This window comes from Lithobates pipiens, unplaced genomic scaffold (genome assembly GCF_037356315.1).
Source record: "Lithobates pipiens isolate NorthernLeopardFrog02 unplaced genomic scaffold, aLitPip1_a1.2 Scaffold_28, whole genome shotgun sequence".
Lineage (NCBI taxonomy): Eukaryota > Metazoa > Chordata > Amphibia > Anura > Ranidae > Lithobates > Lithobates pipiens.
Genome location: NW_027507789.1, coordinates 3245304 through 3262858, shown reverse-complemented (window position 1 = coordinate 3262858; position 17555 = coordinate 3245304). Strand labels below are relative to the sequence as shown.

The window sequence follows — 17555 nt, the reverse complement described above, 5'->3', positions numbered from 1 at the left end:
GCGAATTGTATGTAAATTGTATTTGTATGTAAATGTAAAAAAGAAAAAAGTATAAGTGCAAGAAATTTACCTGGTATCAGCCTCTTGCAGTCTCTTGTACAGCAGAATTCAGACTGGGAGAGGGAGAAGCAGCACAAGCAGTGGCGGCGCATCCATAAGGGCGCACGGGCGCCACCCCCTCTCTCCTGTCACCCCGCTAGCACCAATAGATAGATTCATGCATTGCATGAATCTATCAATGGCCGCCGCTGCCAACCCCTATTCAGGCACCCGGCCCCTTTTTGGGTGCAGGGCACCTGAATTACAGCGGCGGGCGGTGCTTTTGGAGCACCTGATTAGAGCCATAGGCTCTAAGAGGCGTAAAAAATGGTGACCTGCGAGCGCCATGCTGGGCGCTCACAAGTCACTCAGCTGTGTTAGAAAAGCGAATGAATATTCGCTTTCCTAACACTAAACCGCCTCTCCGCTGATTATCCGAAATGACAGGCGCTAGGCGTCCAATCATAGCAGAGGATGGGAGGAGAGGACGGGAGAAAATATCGAAGGGCTGTCCCACCGCCACTGAGACAGGGTAAGTGCAGACAGCGGGCAGGGGGCACACTGGCAGCATTTAATATAGCACAGTGGCTGCGTTTGATGGGGCACAGTGGCGGCAAATGATGGGCACAGTGGCTGCGATTGATGGCACAGTGGCGGCAATTAATGGGCACAGTGGCTGTGTTTGATGGGTACAGTAACGGCAATTGATGGGCACAGTGGCTACGTTTGATGGGCACAGTGGCAGCAATTGATGGGCACAGTGGCTGCAATTGATGGCACAGTGGCTGCAATTGATGGGCACAGTGGCTGCATTTGATGGGCACAGTGGCGGCAATGGATGGGCACATTGGCTGCGATTGATGGCACAGTGGCTGCGATTGATGGTACAGTAAGGCTGCAATTGATGGACACAGTGGCTGCCTTTGATGGGCACAGTGGCTGCGTTTGATGGGCACAGTGGCAGCAATTGATGGGCACAGTGGCTGCGTTTGATGGACACAGTGGCGACAATTGATGTTCACAGTGGCTGCGATTGATGGGTACAGTGGCTGCGTTTGATGGGCACAGTGGTGGCAATTGATGGGCACAGTGGTGGCAATTGATGAGCACAGTGGTGGCAATTGATGGGCACAGTGGCGACAATTGATGGGCACAGTGGCTGCGATTGATGGCACAGTGGCTGCGATTGATGGTACAGTGAGGCTGCAATTGATGGGGGGGGTTTTTCGGACTTTTTCAGTTTGTTTTCGCCCCCCCCCCCCCCAAAAAAAAATTTGAGCACCAGCCTCCACTGAGCACAAGGAGCCAATTAGCTGTGCTACGGTGCTCGTGTGCCAACAAGAAATGTACTGGTAGGAGGAGAGATCAGAGTGACAGGGAGATGAGCTCATCAGTCTACTGCTTCCCCTTTCACTGTCCAGTCACAGGCTGGGGGAGGGACCAGACTTGTAAGTCTTACCGTCCTGCAGTAACGACACACAAATCAGTTCTCCTGCCGTGCCGGACAGGGCCGTGCCGTGTAGCAGAGCTGTGTAATTCTCAGGACTGGATGGACAGAAATACAAATCCTTTGGCAGGTAAAGGCGCCCCCGTGTAGGCATGTCGTCTGCATATTAAGTCATTTGCATGGAATTCAGCTTAAAGGTAGACTCCTAGTGTATTGTTCTGGAAATGACTTATAAAGCACTGGCAGCTGTGACAAGAATTGGCTCCCATCTCTGTGCCAGAGGCACCAGGCAAGAAACAGGTTATGCAGCCTCCAGTGAATCATGTCAGACCATGCAGGACTGCATGAGGAGCAAAACAGCATTTACTCAATGCAGAAGACACCCTGCCCGCCCGCCTGCCCCTGCGCCCGCCTGCCTTCCTCCCTTCACTGGCTCACAGTCTGCTCTTTCTTATAGATCTCCTGGACAGCAGACCTGAAGAAGCAAAGACCTTCCACCACTTGGAGTCAGTGGACTGGGAAGCGAGCGCTTCATCATTTGTGTGTTGTTGCTGTCCGCAGCCTTGAAGCCGACCCTCCTCATCGCACAAAGGTAAGTTGCCATCGCGGTTATTTAATTGCCAGAAGAAATGATTTACTGCTGGATTGTGAGAGAAAACATATTATAGATGTTGGAAGCAAAATAAACTCAGCGCTAAAGATAATAATAATAATAATAATAGTAATAAAGATAATAATAATAATAGTAATAAAGATAATAATAATAATAATCATCTCGCAGCAAACAATTCATCTAAAAGCATGAAGTGGTGTCATGGAAAATGCTAATTGGTTGCTACAAGAAACACATTGAAAAAAAAAAGAAGCGAGATTGTTCATGCGACCGACACGCAGTCAGACGCAATTAAAAGGAGATTCCAGCGTTTGCTGTTTTCCTGAAGCGAGCACTTTGAGGCTCATCGCTCTTTTTTTTTTTTATCCTATTTGCACAGCAGCGGATACATTGTTGCGGTATAAATGATTAGAATTGATACATGCAGTGTAGTTATGAATAGAGCCGCTGATTTCTGAGGAGTGAACAGGATGGCCGCGGAGAAACGACAACCTACTTATTAAATTACGAGTCACTCCGCCCAAAAAAATGCTTTTCCAGAGTTTGGTGGAGTTCGGACATTTACATCCCCCGACCGTCTCGTCCATCTCTCAGGGACTGTATTGGTAAAATTGGTGCAATATCTGCGCCTGAGTTCCTCGGTCTGCTGTGCCCATTGTGAGAGGTTTCCACCATCCCTGCTGAAATGTTACATTTTGTTTTAATTTAAAGTGTAATCCGACTATGCAATTCGAATAGTACATGCCAGAAATTGTAAGTTGCCCCCCTAGTGGCTGCTCCCGGGTGTTCAAACTGTGTATGTGCGCAGTGCGCTCTCTACTTCTCTATTTGAGCTCAGTAGCAACTATGGCTGGATCTGGAGCGGTGCTGGGGTGGACTTCAAACCCCCCCCCCCCCCCCCCCAGATTGCTATGTTTCCTTTCCTGCCCTCTGCCTTGCCAGTGGTGATCCCTGTCCTCTGCCTTACCAGTGGTGACCCCTGCCCTCTGCCTTACCAGTGGTGACCCCTGTCCTCTGCCTTACCAGTGGTGACCCCTGTCCTCTGCCTTACCAGTGGTGACCCCTGCCCTCTGCCTTACCAGTGGTGATCCCTGTCCTCTGCCTTACCAGTGGTGACCCCTGCCCTCTGCCTTACCAGTGGTGACCCCTGCCCTCTGCCTTACAAGTGGTGATCCCTGCCCTCTGCCTTACCAGTGGTGATCCCTGTCCTCTGCCTTACCAGTGGTGATCCCTGTCCTCTGCCTTGCCAGCGGTGATCCCTGTCCTCTGCCTTGCCAGCAGTGATCTCTGTCCTCCACCTTTCAGATCCCTGTCCTCCATCCAGCTAACCATATCCTCCATCCTTCAGACCCCTGTCATCCACCCTGCAGACCTCTGTCCTCTGCCCTGCCAGCAGTGACTCCTGTCCTTCACCCAGTAGACCATGTCCACCATCCTGCTCAACCTCTGTCCACGCCCTGCTGACCCCTGTCCTCCAAGCTGCTGACCCCTGTCCTCCACCCTGCTGACCCCTGTCCACCGCCCTGTTGACCCTCTGTCCATGCCCTGCTGACCCCTGTCCTCCACCCTGCTGACCCCTGTCCTCCACCCTTCTGATCCTAATCCTCTGCCCTATTGACCCCACTCCTCAGCTCTGCTGGTACCAGTCCTCAGCCCTACTGACCCCTGTCCAATACCCTACTGATTCCTATAGGATCCCCTGCTGACCATTCATCCTTTGCCCTGCTGACCCTTGTCTTCCACCCTGCTGACCCCTGTACACCACGCCCTGCTGACCCCTGTCCTCCAACCTTCTGATCCTGATCCTCTGCAATACTGACCCCAGTCCTCAGCTCTGCTGATCCCAGTCCTCAGCCCAACTGACCTCCTGTACAATAACCAACTGATTCCTATACGATCCCCTGCTGACCATTCATCTTTTGCCCTGCTGACCCTCTGTCCACGCCCTGCTGACCTGTGTCCTCTACCCTGCTGACCCCTGTCCTCCACCCTGCTGAGCCCTGTTCCCCCACCCTTCTGATCCTGATCCTCTGCCCTACTAACCCCTGTTCTCAGCTCTGTTGACCCCAGTCCTCAGCCCTCTTGACCCCCTGACCTCCACCCTTCAGGCCCCTGTGCTTGGCTTTGCTGACCCCTGTCCTCCGCCTTGCAGACCCCTGTCCTCTGTCCTGCCAGCAGTGACCCCTGTCTTCCATCCTGTTGACCCTGTCCACTGCCCTGCAGAACCCTGTCCCCCACCCTTATGATCCTGGTCCTCTGCCCTACTGACCCCAGTCCTCAGCTCTACTTACCCCAGTCCTCAACTCCATTGACCCCAGTCCTCAGCCCTACTGACCCCATGTACAATACACTACTGATTCCCATACGATCCCCTGCTGACCATTCATCCTTTGCCCTGTTGACCCTGTCAACGCGTTGGTTGGCCCAGTCCATGGAAAGAGCTGACAGTCAAGGATTTTATTGGTTGTGTAGTTTCCACTAGTTACTGGGAGTACCACTTAATATTTACCAACAATGTCTTTGGACATATGTTTGGCCTTACAAAATAGACTGTGCAGTGCTTCAAGGCTGTTGACTCCCCCTGGCTTCTAGAACTCACTGGATAGTTCTAGAACTTAGAGGGTGGAGGGCCAGAGACCTCAACCTGAATATTTATGGGGTTCCCACCAATCCCTGAGAAAGCAAGGCTTAGTAGGTGGGGGAACAGTCCCATAAATAGTCAGAAGCAAAGTCCAGGGTCCAGTCATCTGGAGAGAACCCCTGTGCTGGGGGGGCTCTGCCCCTGGGCAGAAGGAATGTCAGGAGAGGGGTTGAGTGAGAGGGAGAGAGGATAACCTAGAAGCCTCATACCCTTCACCAGCCTCAGCTGCACTTAGCTGAAGCCCTCCTGAAAGCAAGACCTGTCCCATATAGCAGTGCGCCCATACAGCAGCCTCTTGGATTCCAGGAACTACTATAAGGGAGGAGTGAGTAACTTCAGTTCCCGTTTACCCCAAGCCTGTACACCGAGGACAGTAGGGCTGCAATACTTTACATGTCCAGGACCAAGGGACAGCTTAGAGCCAGGGCAAAGCAGCCGGAAGCACCCCCATAACTCATTATCCAATTGGGAGGACTGGAACTTTAAGTAATTGTTGTTTACAACACCGCTGGGGATGCAGAACTTCCCCACCTCCTTGTTTTGGCATTGAGAGTAGAAGTTGGTTTAAGCTGTTAAAGTGTCACCAAATATCAGACAAAGGCTAATGTGTAAAGGTTGTGTAACGTTGTGTCTTCTTCTATTCTCCAGTTGCATGTAGTGCAGAGTTATAGACTTTTCCCCATATGAAGGCAGAACTTTTTATGTTGGGATGTGCTGAGCGAGTTCAACTTCATCCTAAAAATCCCACCAAACTGCAGTGGAAACTCTTTGAGCCCCTCTGCCTTAAAATAAAAAAAACATTTTGAGATCTCTAGTCAACAGTCAGTTTGAGAACTTATAGTTTTTGGATCAAATCCAGCGGCCGCCAAACTTCGGCCCTTTTATCCAACTCTTGGGCACTATTCTATCTGCTGACATCAACAATTGGCCATATGTCCTCCCACTGACAACAAAAATGGGACACAATTCATCCCACTAACACCAATGATGGGGTACTATTCCTCCCACTGACACCAATGATGGGGCACTATTCCTCCCACTGACACCAATGATGGGGCACTATTCCTCCCACTGACACCAATGATGGGGCACTATTCCTCCCACTGACACCAAAAATTTGACACAATTCCTCCCACTGACATCAATGATGGGGCACTATTCCAACCACTGACATCAATGATAGTGGATCCTCTGGTTTGCTGATTCTCCTCTCTCTCTGGTCTCTACTCACCTTCTGCTATATTGCTCCCACACTGTGTGCCATATGTGACATTGCTAGTTTCTAAGCTGGGGATCTGCTGAATGAGGGTACCCATGAGCTAGAGATTTGATGAACAGGGTATTAATGAGCGGGGCATCATCAGAGCTGGGGGTTACTACTGAGCGGGGGATCAGCAGAGCTGGGGGTTACTACTCAGCAGAGGATCAGCAGAGCTGGGGGTTACTACTGAGCAGGGGATCTGCAAAGCTGAGAGTACTACTGAGTGGGGCATAAGAAGAGCTAGGGGTACTACTGAGCAGGGGGTCAGCAGAGCTGGGGGTTACTACTGAGCAGGGGATCAGCAAAGCTGAGAGTACTACTGAGTGGGGCATAAGAAGAGCTAGGGGTACTACTGAGCAGGGGGTCAACAGAGCTGGGGGTTACTACTGAGCAGGGGATCAGCAAAGATGAGAGTACTACTGAGTGGGGCTTAAGAAGAGCTAGGGGTACTACTGAGCAGGGGGTCAGCAGAGCTGGGGGTTACTACTGAGCAGGGGATCAGCAAAGCTGAGAGTACTACTGAGTGGGGCTTAAGAAGAGCTAGGGGTACTACTGAGCAGGGGGTCAACAGAGCTGGGGGTTACTACTGAGCAGGGGATCAGCAAAGATGAGAGTACTACTGAGTGGGGCATAAGAAGAGCTGGGGGTACTACTGAGCAGGGGATCTATTGAACGAGGGTACTAATAAGCTGGGGGTCTGCTGAATGAGGGTACCAATGAGCTGGAGATCTCATGAACGGGGTACTAATGAGCAGGGGATCTGCTAAATGGGTGTACTACTGAGCTGGGTTTCTACTGAACCTATCCATGTCACATATGGCACACAGCGTAGGAGCAATATAGCAGGAGGTGACCAGAGAGAGGAGGATCAACAAACCATAGGATCAGTAGAGCTGGGGGTTACTACTGAGTGGGAGGATCAGCAGAGCTGGGGACTTCTACTAAGCGGGGGATCGGCAGTGCTGGGGGGTTAATACTAAGTGGAGGAATAGCAGAGCTGGGAGTTACTGCTGATCGGGGGATCAGTAAAGCTGGGGGTAGTGCTAAGCAGGAGATCTGCTGAACGAGGGTACTAATAAGCTGGGGACATAGGTGTGCGTAGCCTATTGCATTAGGGTGTGCACTCCAAAGGTCAAACACATTGTACCGATTACTCACTGTGTTCATTCAGAAAGGGAAGGGGCTGGTAAATTACATATTTACAGACCCCTTCCCCCACTCGTTCTAAAACATCCCCCTGTGTGTGCCCGCCGCAGCAGCTGGTGGGAGAGAAGAGAAAGTAAGCCAGCAGCGCTTCGTAAGGGAGCCAGGGCAGTAGGGGGTATCTGCACTGCCCGGGTTGATAAGGGCGTGCCCAGGCACACCTGACACACCCTGTGCGCACGACTCTAGCTGGGGATCTGCTGAGTGGGTGTACTGCTGAGCCTGGGTTGTACTGGGCCCCTTTAAAATACATAGAAAATCTTAACACATTTATGGGGTGGGCTTGTTGTAACTGTTTCAGCCCAACAGTAACTCGCGCTCCATTGTACGATAATGAGGTCCTCCATTTCATTTAAGAATCGGCATAAAGTTATTTGTTGCGGTTTCCATGGCACTAAATATTTTTTCTTTGGTTTTCAGAAAACAGAGGCCATGTCTAACGAAAACGACGCCAAAGAGCCTCCTGCCAACGAGTGCCCCGTCTGCTATGAACGCCTCCAAAACCCAAGCACATCGGAGCGGAGGTTGAGCTGCGGCCACTCCTTCTGCCACGACTGTTTGGTGAAGTATCTCGTGACGGCCAAGAAAGAGGGCTCAATAAAAAAGAACATCATCTGCCCTCTGTGCCGATATGTGACCTTTCTCACCAACCGCGGCCTTATTTTACCTCCACGGACCGGAGAACTCAACCAGATCTTGGAAGTTCCCGTCACTCCATCGTGCCTCAGGCACACGCCCTCGCTTCTCAGAAACCCCAACACTTTGGTCGTCCCCATCACCGAGGCAAGCGAGTCAGACAGCCCCCACCTTTCCAGATGTACCTGCCTCGGAGACGCCAACCTCGACTCGGTCAACCACGCCTACGGTTCCCAAATCTTCGTCATCAGCGACCAAGGGCAGCCAATGTATAACGAGGACGTAATCGCCGAAACGCCAACCCAGCACGTTGATGCCAGGGCCCACTGCTGCCGGTCTCCATCCATACTTATGGTCCTGTTGCTAATATTTCTTGTGGCTGTCATGGCGGCCGTGTTGCCGTGGATACTTTTGGTCAAAAAAGTGTGAAGAAGACTCCTCCATGCAATGTAATAATCATCATGATCTAGTGGATCTAGACTAGTGGAAGGGATCTCCTCCTTTCAGAAGACCTTCAGAGATGATGTCTAGATTGGTCATGGAGGAGGACAAGACTGTTTGGATCAGGACGTTTGGGTTCGTTCCGAGGAACGCGTGGAGACAGTGATTTTTGTCTAATTTATTTAGGTGTCCAATAGAAGAACTGGATTTGGGGAGCCATCAGATCCTCCCTTTTATTGTCCCACTTTGGGATGTGGACATCTGATGGAGTCCTGGGTCTTATCAATGTGTAAGCTCCGTGTCAGAGCTTACACAGAGTCAATGACCTCCTCTACCACCAGCCGGCCAGAGAAACCCTGGCAATTGGCCAAACCCACCACCCCAGAAGATGAGGCAGAAGGTCACATGTTCCCCCCATGTGTAGAAGTACTGAGTAGTCTTGAGGTTTCCAACACACAAATGGAGTAGTGGTGACAAATGATGGAGAAATGAAAGAACCTTTGCTCTTTGGGAATGGGACAAAATTGAAAATCGTTAGGCTATTTTCTCAGTTTGAATGTTAGTAAATCATTGGAAATAGAATGTCTCCGAGTGTCTCCGGGCATCACCTTTCGGTCTCCGAGCGTCTCTGAGTGTCTCCAGCACCCCCCCGCACCTCTGGCCACTTGCGGTACTGCAAAGACAAGCAGTGGCTGTGGAATGGATTATCTGAGTTTCAATTGCTTCCTATCGGGGAAACTTGCTTTGATATACGAGTGTTTTGGATTACAAGCATTCTTCAGGAACGGATTATGCTCGTAATCCAAGGTATTACCGTAAGAAGTCATTTTCATATGCCCGTGGGACTTTTCAGAAGCTGCACCAAACACCAACGAATCAAAAATGACTTTAAAAAAAATAAAAATCTGATTTATATTTACTTATAAAAGTCATTAGGCTATTTTCTCTCCAGGTCAAATGTTATTCATTCATACAGCTTAGATTGACTCGGGGAAATACCACAATACGGTCACTAGATGGAGCCGATAATCATATGAAAATTACTAGTCATTTTTCTAGTCATTTTTAAAATGATCATCAGCTCCTTCTAGTGGTCGTAATCTGGTAGTCACACTAAGCTGTATGAATGAATAACATTCAACGTGGAAGGAAAAATAGCCTAATAACTTTCGTTTTTGTTCCCATTCCCACAGAACAAATGTGAATGCAGTTTCACAGGATGAATAGGGCCCTCATTTTTTTTATTTTTATTTTTATTTTTAATGTATATATACAGAAGGTTCTGTCATAAATCCTGGAGTCATGGGAAATCGGTGGTGGGCCCACACGAATCTGCAACGTGTCTCCTTTCATTGTCTAACCTGAAAAAAATTGACTTTTTTCGTTGCTGTGGACAATACAACATTTCTCACAACAGCTCCACCTTCTATCACTTGAAAGGCCATCCTCGAGCTCCACACAGCTGCAGGCAGGAGGAGGTATTTCCTCAGTCTCCCCCCCCCCCCCCCCAATGATCAGACTGTAACATTGTAACATTTGTGAACTGCACAGATTTACACTATTTGTGTAGCTGAGATCTCAGTCCAGGAAGTAGATGGTGACCTTTTATTTTCTTTCTAAAAGAAGCCACAGCCTGCATTGAAAAGCCTGTCCCTCGCCAGTATGCCTCAAAGTAGGACCCTTGCTTTGCTAACTGAAGAGCTCTAGCTCTGGCTCAGTAGAGGGAGGGGCATGTGGGACCTCTGCATGAGACCGCTGCTTCCCCACAGAGAGCAAGGGTGCTTCTTCGCAGCTTTCTGGCAGAGGACAGGCTTTTCTACTCATAGTAAGGACAAGCCGGCAACTCAACAGCTTCCTTATCGTTTTATTTGCACATTATAGCAGTAACATAATCCAAAACCTGACGCGTTTCGGCCTAAGCCTTCCTCATAGCATGGCTTTTCTACTTCAGGCTGTGGCTGCTTATGAAAGATAACAAACTATATAAAGACATTAAACACCTTTTGTTTTGATGCACTGCGGTTATACATGTGCAATTCGCCTCGTTCCAGATTCGTTTTACGACGAAGTTCGACAAATTAGTTAATTCAGAAATATTCTAATTAATGGAAACCAGTTTAACAAATTTTCCCTGAAAAATCGAAAATTTGGAAATTCGAAAATCCCAAAAATTGAAAAAAATTCGAAGGTTCAGAAATGAGAAAATTTGGAAATGAGAAAATCCGAAAATCGAATATTAGAAAAATAAAAGGTTAAAAAAATTAGAAGATTCAAAAATTAGAAAATTAGAAAATTTTAAAAATCTAAAATTCTCAAATTAGAAAATCCAAAAATCGAATCTTTGGAAATTTGAAGATTCGGAAATTAGAGAATTCGAAAATTCTTAAAAATCGAAAATTCGGAAATTAGAAAAACGGAAAAGCGAATATTTGGGAAATTAGAAGAATCGGAGATTAGAAAATTCGAAAATTTGAAAAACCTAAAATCTAAAATTCGCAAATGAGAAAATCAGAAGACATGAATGAAAATCCAAAAATTCAAAAGAACGAAAATACAAAAATTTGAAAACCCGAAAATTTGAAAATCTAAAATAATAACTAACTAACAATACCTATTACTAAATATTAAATGATAGGTATTGGAATTTCCTTTCAAATTTGGCTGTTAGTGAATGTAACGAATACGAATTTATCCGAAGTTGCGAATTATAACGAATGCTGTGTCTAAACGAATGGAACGTAACAAATTAATAATAATAAATAAAATGTTTTTTTTTATTATTATCTTTTATTATTATTAATTTGTTTGGATGCGGCATTCAAAATTTGAATAATTTGTAACTTCGGATAAATTCGTATTCGTTACATTCACTATTAGCCAAATTTGAAAGGAAATACTTTTATTTTTTAGCTAGTTAGTTAGTTATTATTTCTGATTTTCTAATTTTCTGATTTTCTTTCTTACTTTTGGCTTTTCTTTCTTATTTTCAAATTTTAAAAAAATTCGGATTTTTGAATTTACTAATTTATTTGAAATAACGAATTTCAATCATAATGAATGACCCCAAAAACAAACAAACAAATTAAACGAAAACAAAAACAAACATTATTTTGGCAGTGCCCATGTCTACCTGCAATGTATTTAGCTGATTTAAACTGGGGGTTGAATTTGGGAATTGACTGTTCTCATTGTTTCTATTGGTTTATGTCGGTTTGCTGTATATATTTTCTATGTAAATCATTGTGTGATTTATTTCAATTTGCTGATATAAAGAAGAAGTAACATTGTTTCTCATGGCAGTTGAATGATTGCATCAATTTTGTATCTCCATATGATAGGATCTTTCAGACAGTAATGCTTACCACCCTCTGAAAAGCGATCTGTGGTGAATCACTTTTCAGAGGACGGCATAACAACAGCTGGCGGGCATTAGGAAGGTGCTACTGATGCCTCTTGGCACTTTTTTTTTTTGGTTTGCTGAAGGGCAATTTTACATTGCGAATCGCGGCGAAGCTGCAAGCCCAGCATATGGCTCCTGGTTGAGGTTTGGCCCTATTGATCTCAATGGGTGAGTTTGATGGGTGGTGAGTGGCCAGGGAAGGGGGAGGGAAATGAGGACAGCAAAACCACAGCTCAGCCACCAGTTTTTACTGCTCCATAGATACCAGTGTGAAAGAGACCTAATGCTAACTTTACACTATCGGCCAACCCTTGGAAAAGTGATCTGCGGTGGATCTCTGTTCAGAGGCATTTGACAGGCCAGGAGGAGGTGATATGTTTCCTTCTGCATCTGTCTGAACCCTGCAAATGCTGCACTGCAGTACTGCACTGTATGCAGCGGCTGGGCCCTATCAATGTACGCAGCGGCCGGGCCCTATCAATGTACGCAGCGGCTGGGCCCTATCAATGTACGCAGCGGCTGGGCCCTATCAATGTACGCAGCGGCTGGGCCCTATCAATGTACGCAGCGGCTGGGCCCTATCAATGTACGCAGCGGCTGGGCCCTATCAATGTACGCAGCGGCTGGGCCCTATCAATGTACGCAGCGGCTGGGCCCTATCAATGTACGCAGCGGCTGGGCCCTATCAATGTACGCAGCGGCTGGGCCCTATCAATGTACGCAGCGGCTGGGCCCTATCAATGTACGCAGCGGCTGGGCCCTATCAATGTACGCAGCGGCCGGGCCCTATCAATGTACGCAGCGGCCGGGCCCTATCAATGTACGCAGCGGCCGGGCCCTATCAATGTACGCAGCGGCCAGGCCCTATCAATGTACGCAGCGGCTGGGCCCTATCAATGTACGCAGCGGCTGGGCCCTATCAATGTACGCAGCGGCTGGGCCCTATCAATGTACGCAGCGGCTGGGCCCTATCAATGTACGCAGCGGCTGGGCCCTATCAATGTACGCAGCGGCCAGGCCCTATCAATGTACGCAGCGGCTGGGCCCTATCAATGTACGCAGCGGCCGGGCCCTATCAATGTACGCAGCGGCCGGGCCCTATCAATGTACGCAGCGGCTGGGCCCTATCAATGTACGCAGCGGCTGGGCCCTATCAATGTACGCAGCGGCTGGGCCCTATCAATGTACGCAGCGGCTGGGCCCCATCAATGTACGCAGCGGCCGGGCCCCATCAATGTACGCAGCGGCTGGGCCCTATCAATGTACGCAGCGGCTGGGCCCTATCAATGTACGCAGCGGCTGGGCCCTATCAATGTACGCAGCGGCCAGGCCCTATCAATGTACGCAGCGGCCGGGCCCTATCAATGTACGCAGCGGCCGGGCCCTATCAATGTACGCAGCGGCCGGGCCCTATCAATGTACGCAGCGGCCGGGCCCTATCAATGTACGCAGCGGCCGGGCCCTATCAATGTACGCAGCGGCCGGGCCCTATCAATGTACGCAGCGGCCGGGCCCTATCAATGTATGCAACGGCCGGGCCCTATCGCTTGAATGGGTCACGTTCTTCTAGGGTACAGCCAGCTACACATGACGGGGATCATTTTGTGTGCAGTCCGGTCTGGCTGCCTTTGCAGCTTAAGGAGGGTGGTTGGGGTGGTAAAAATGCAGCTCAACCACCAGTTTTTAATGCCCCCCCCCCCCAAAGGGTGATAAATACAGGCACGTATTTTGCTGGGTCTGTGAAGCTCAAACACGCAGGATTCACGGTGAGGGGGAATCTCATCATTACCTGGCAGGAAGTCAGCCGAGGGTTTTGCATTTCAGAACAAACGTTTTTTAGTTACAAGACTTCCCTTTTTTTCTGTGATCTTTATTTAAACAAATAATTAGCCAACAGAAGCCAACAGATCAGTATCCCGGCACAGCACACAGGAAGCGGCTCGTACCGTCCTCATGGGGTACAGATAGTGCAGTCACATTATGGCTGAACACATTATACAGGACTTCCCTGTCGATGTCCTCGATGTCCTCCGTCATCACGTGTCCCTCTACCATGTGATTAGCGGTGTCCAATGACAGCATGAGGAGAGAAGAAGAAAACCAATAACCAGATTGTGTTAAAGAGATATCGGCACTGATAATCCTGGCATTGATTATCCGTGTCCTGATTACCAGTGCAGTCCAAACAGTGCCCATCAATGCCACCTATTAGTGCAGCCTCATTGGTGCCTCCTTATCACTACCTACCAGTGACACCTCATCTGTGCCCATCAGTGCCAACTATCAGTGCCCATCAGTCCTGCCTATCAATGCCACCTATCAGTGCAGCCTCATCAGTGGCTTCTTATCACTGCCTACCAGTGACACCTCATCAGTGCCCATCAGTGCCGCCTCATCAGCGCACATCAGTGAAAGAGAAAAATGACCAATCAGTGCCATCTATCAGTGCTGCCTATCAGTACCCATCAGTTTCACCTATCAGTGCCCATAAGTGCTGCCAATTAGTGCCCATCAGTGCCATCTACCAGTGCCTATCAGTGCCATCTACCGGTGCCTATCTGTGCCCATCAGTGCAGCCTCATAAGTGCCTCATTATCATTGCCTATCAGTGAAACCTCATCAGTGCCCATCAGTGCCACCTTATCAATGCCCATCAGTGCCACCTCATCAGCGCACATCAGTGAAGGAGAAAAATTACCAATCAGTGTCCATCAGTTTCTCCTCATCAGGGATTTCTTATCAGTGACAATCAGTGTCCTTCAGTGCTGCCTATCAGTGCCTCATTCATAATTTAATGCGTCACAAATGTTAATTCTCCATTCCGAAAGCGAGTTTACAAGAATGACCGCTTCCGGCTCGTCCTTGCTTCTGAGCATGCGTGTTTGTACTTTGGACTTTTGTCTGACGGACTTGTGTACACACGCTCGGAAAGTCCGACAACAGACATTTGTCCACGGATAAGCTGACAACAATTGTCTGATGGAGCGTACAAACAGTCGGATTTTCCACCAACAGTCTGTCATCACACAATTCCCGGCGTGAAAATCCGATCGTGTGTACGAGGCTTAAGGGAGGGCCGGATGCATAACTTGAACCTGAAGCTTCAGGGGCCGGGCCCCCCAATGCAAGGAACCATAAGAAACCCCCCTGATCCCCAGCCAGCAACTGTTGAGACAATGGGCACCTTGGTGAGGTCTATGCACAGCATAATGTATGGAGTGCAGGGTCAAGTATAAGTTACAATCCAAACAACATATGGAGTGCAGCAATCAGGGTGAGCGCTACATTCACATCAGAGCCCCCCCTTACATCAGAATCCCCAGCATGTGTCCCCAGAGTTTCACCATACATCAGTGCATCCTTCAGAGTGCCCCCTTACATCCTCCAGAGTGGCCCCTTATATCCTTCACAGTGGCCCCTTATATCCTCCAGAGTGATCCCTTAAATCCTCCAAAATGACCCCTCACATCCACCAGAGTTCCCTCTTACATCAGGGTCTCCAAAGTGCATCCTTACATTCTCCAGAGTGCCCCCTTGTATCTGCCATAATCCCCTCTTACATCCACCAGAGTAAACCCTCACTTCCTCCAGAGTGACCCCCTAACATTCTCCAGAGTGTCCCCTAACATCCTCCAGAGTGACCCCCTAACATCCTCCAGAGTGCCCCCCTCACATCCTCCAGAATGTCCCCCTCACATCCTCCAGAGTGGTCCCCTCACATCCTCCAGAGTGCCCCCCTCACATCCTCCAGAGTGGCCCCCTCACATCCTCCAGAGTGGTCCCCTCACATCCTCCAGAGTGCCCCCCTCACATCCTCCAGAGTGCCCCCCTCACATCCTCCAGAGTGCCCCCCTCACATCCTCCAGAGTGGTCCCCTCACATCCTCCAGAGTGGTCCCCTCACATCCTCCAGAGTGACCCCCTCACATCCTCCAGAGTGACCCCCTCACATCCTCCAGAGTGGCCCCCTAACATCCTCCAGAGTGGCCCCCTCACATCCTCCAGAGTGGCCCCCTAACATCCTCCAGAGTGACCCCCTCACATCCTCCAGAGTGACCCCCTCACATCCTCCAGAGTGGCCCCCTCACATCCTCCAGAGTGGCCCCCTCACATCCTCCAGAGTGACTCCCTAACATCCTCCAGAGTGACCCCCTAACATCCTCCAGAGTGACCCCCTGACAGCCTCCAGAGTGGCCCCCTCACATCCTCCAGAGTGGCCCCCTAACATCCTCCAGAGTGACCCCCTGACAGCCTCCAGAGTGCCCCTCACATCCTCCAGAGTGCGACCATAGTAGTATTATGGGGGCACTTTGGAGGATGAAAGGGGGCACTCTGTAGGATCTAAGGGGGCACTCTGGTGGTACTAAATGAGATCCTTCAGAGCGCCCCCTTACATCCTCTGAAAGATGTAAAGGGGCACTGTAGAGGCAATAAGATAGTACCACCAGAGTGCCCCTGCAAAGAGCCCCAATGAGTGATGGCTGCCATTGATCTCTGCCATGTAGACCAGCCTGCTCCATGTTAGAAAGTAGAAGAGTGAACTGAGGGAAGAGCGATCTGAGGGAAGAGCAAACTGAGGGAAGAGTGATCTGAGGGAAGAGCGATCTGAGGGAAGAGCAAACTAAGGGAAGAGCGATCTGAGGGAAGAGCGATCTGAGGGAAGAGTGAACTGAGGGAAGAGCGATCTTAGGGAAGAGCAAACTAAGGGAAGAGCGATCTGAGGGAAGAGCGATCTGAGGGAACAGCAAACTGAGGGAAGAACGATCTGAGGGAAGAGCAATCTGAGGGAAGAGTGATCTGAGGGAAGAGTGATCTGATGGAAGAGAGATCTGTGGGAAGAGCGATCTGAGGGAAGAGTGAACTGAGGGAAGCGCGAACTGAGGGAAGAGCAAACTGAGGGAAGAGCGATCTGAGGGAAGAGCGATCTGTGGGAAGAGCGATCTGAGGGAAGAGAGATCTGTGGGAAGAGCGATCTAAGGGAAGAGTGAACTGAGGGAAGAGCGATCTGACGGAAGAGTGAACTAAGGGAAGAGCAAACTGAGGGAAGAGCAATCTGAGGGAAGAGCGAACTGAGGGGGAAGAGCGATCTGAGGGAAGAGCGACCTGAGGGGGAAGAGCGATCTGAGGGAAGAGCAAACTGAGGGGGAAGAGCGATCTGAGGGAAGAGCGACCTGAGGGGGAAGAGCGATCTGAGGGAAGAGCGATCTCAGGGGGAAGAGCGATCTGAGGGAAGAGCGACCTGAGGGGGAAGAGCGATCTGAGGGAAGAGCGACCTGAGGGGGAAGAGCGATCTGAGGGAAGAGCGATCTGAGGGAAGAGCGACCTGAGGCTCCATTCACAGCAAGGCAAATTGAATCAGGGGCGGAATCGCAGAAAAACGCAGGACGCGTTTTCAATGCCAATACTTCTTAATGACACCCAAATCGCTGTTTGATTTTACTGCAATTGCGGCAAATCACAACGTGCGCTGCCGTCACCCACAAGAAGCTCCTCCTCCTCCTGCGATTCAAATCTCCCAGCTGTGAATGGAGCCTAAAATACAAGTACAAAAAATACAAGTTGAGTTGGACTAATAATACGAGTTCCGGGGACGAGTCACTTCCATTGCACAGCAAAATATGGAACGCCTCGCGATTATAAGTGTCATCCTTGTGCAGGGGTATATATATATATAAATTTTATTTTATTAATTTTTTTTTTTTTTAATAGTTCATAATAAGAGGGAAAAAAAATCAGAATTGAGCACAAATTATTATTATTTGGTGCAAGAAAATATGGAACGCTTCACGAATTTGCGTGTCATCCTTGCGCAGGGGCCATGCTAATCTTCTCTGTATCGTTCCAATTTTAGTATATGTCCTGCCGAAGCGAGGAC

The 17555-nt window shown here is 49.1% G+C and overlaps 1 protein-coding gene and 1 non-coding gene across 2 annotated transcripts; one reads left to right on the top strand and one right to left on the bottom strand.

Annotated features, from left to right (window-relative positions):
• The first annotated feature begins 1021 nt into the window (after nucleotides 1–1021).
• Nucleotides 1022–11575, top strand: RNF222 (ring finger protein 222). Its single transcript, XM_077458564.1, has 2 exons — nucleotides 1022–2078; nucleotides 7625–11575. Exon 2 carries the CDS (start codon nucleotides 7637–7639, stop codon nucleotides 8267–8269), a length of 633 nt encoding a protein of 210 aa, XP_077314690.1. The 5' UTR covers nucleotides 1022–2078; nucleotides 7625–7636; the 3' UTR covers nucleotides 8270–11575.
• Nucleotides 11576–17448: 5873 nt separating this feature from the next.
• Nucleotides 17449–17555, bottom strand: LOC143937579 (U6 spliceosomal RNA). The gene has a single exon (XR_013263676.1). It is a non-coding gene; the product is annotated as a U6 spliceosomal RNA (small nuclear RNA).

What these genes read in the sequence shown, in the direction of transcription:
- RNF222 (XM_077458564.1), top strand. Translation starts at nt 7,637, where the DNA reads ATGTCTAACGAAAACGACGCCAAAGAGCCTCCTGCCAACGAGTGCCCC.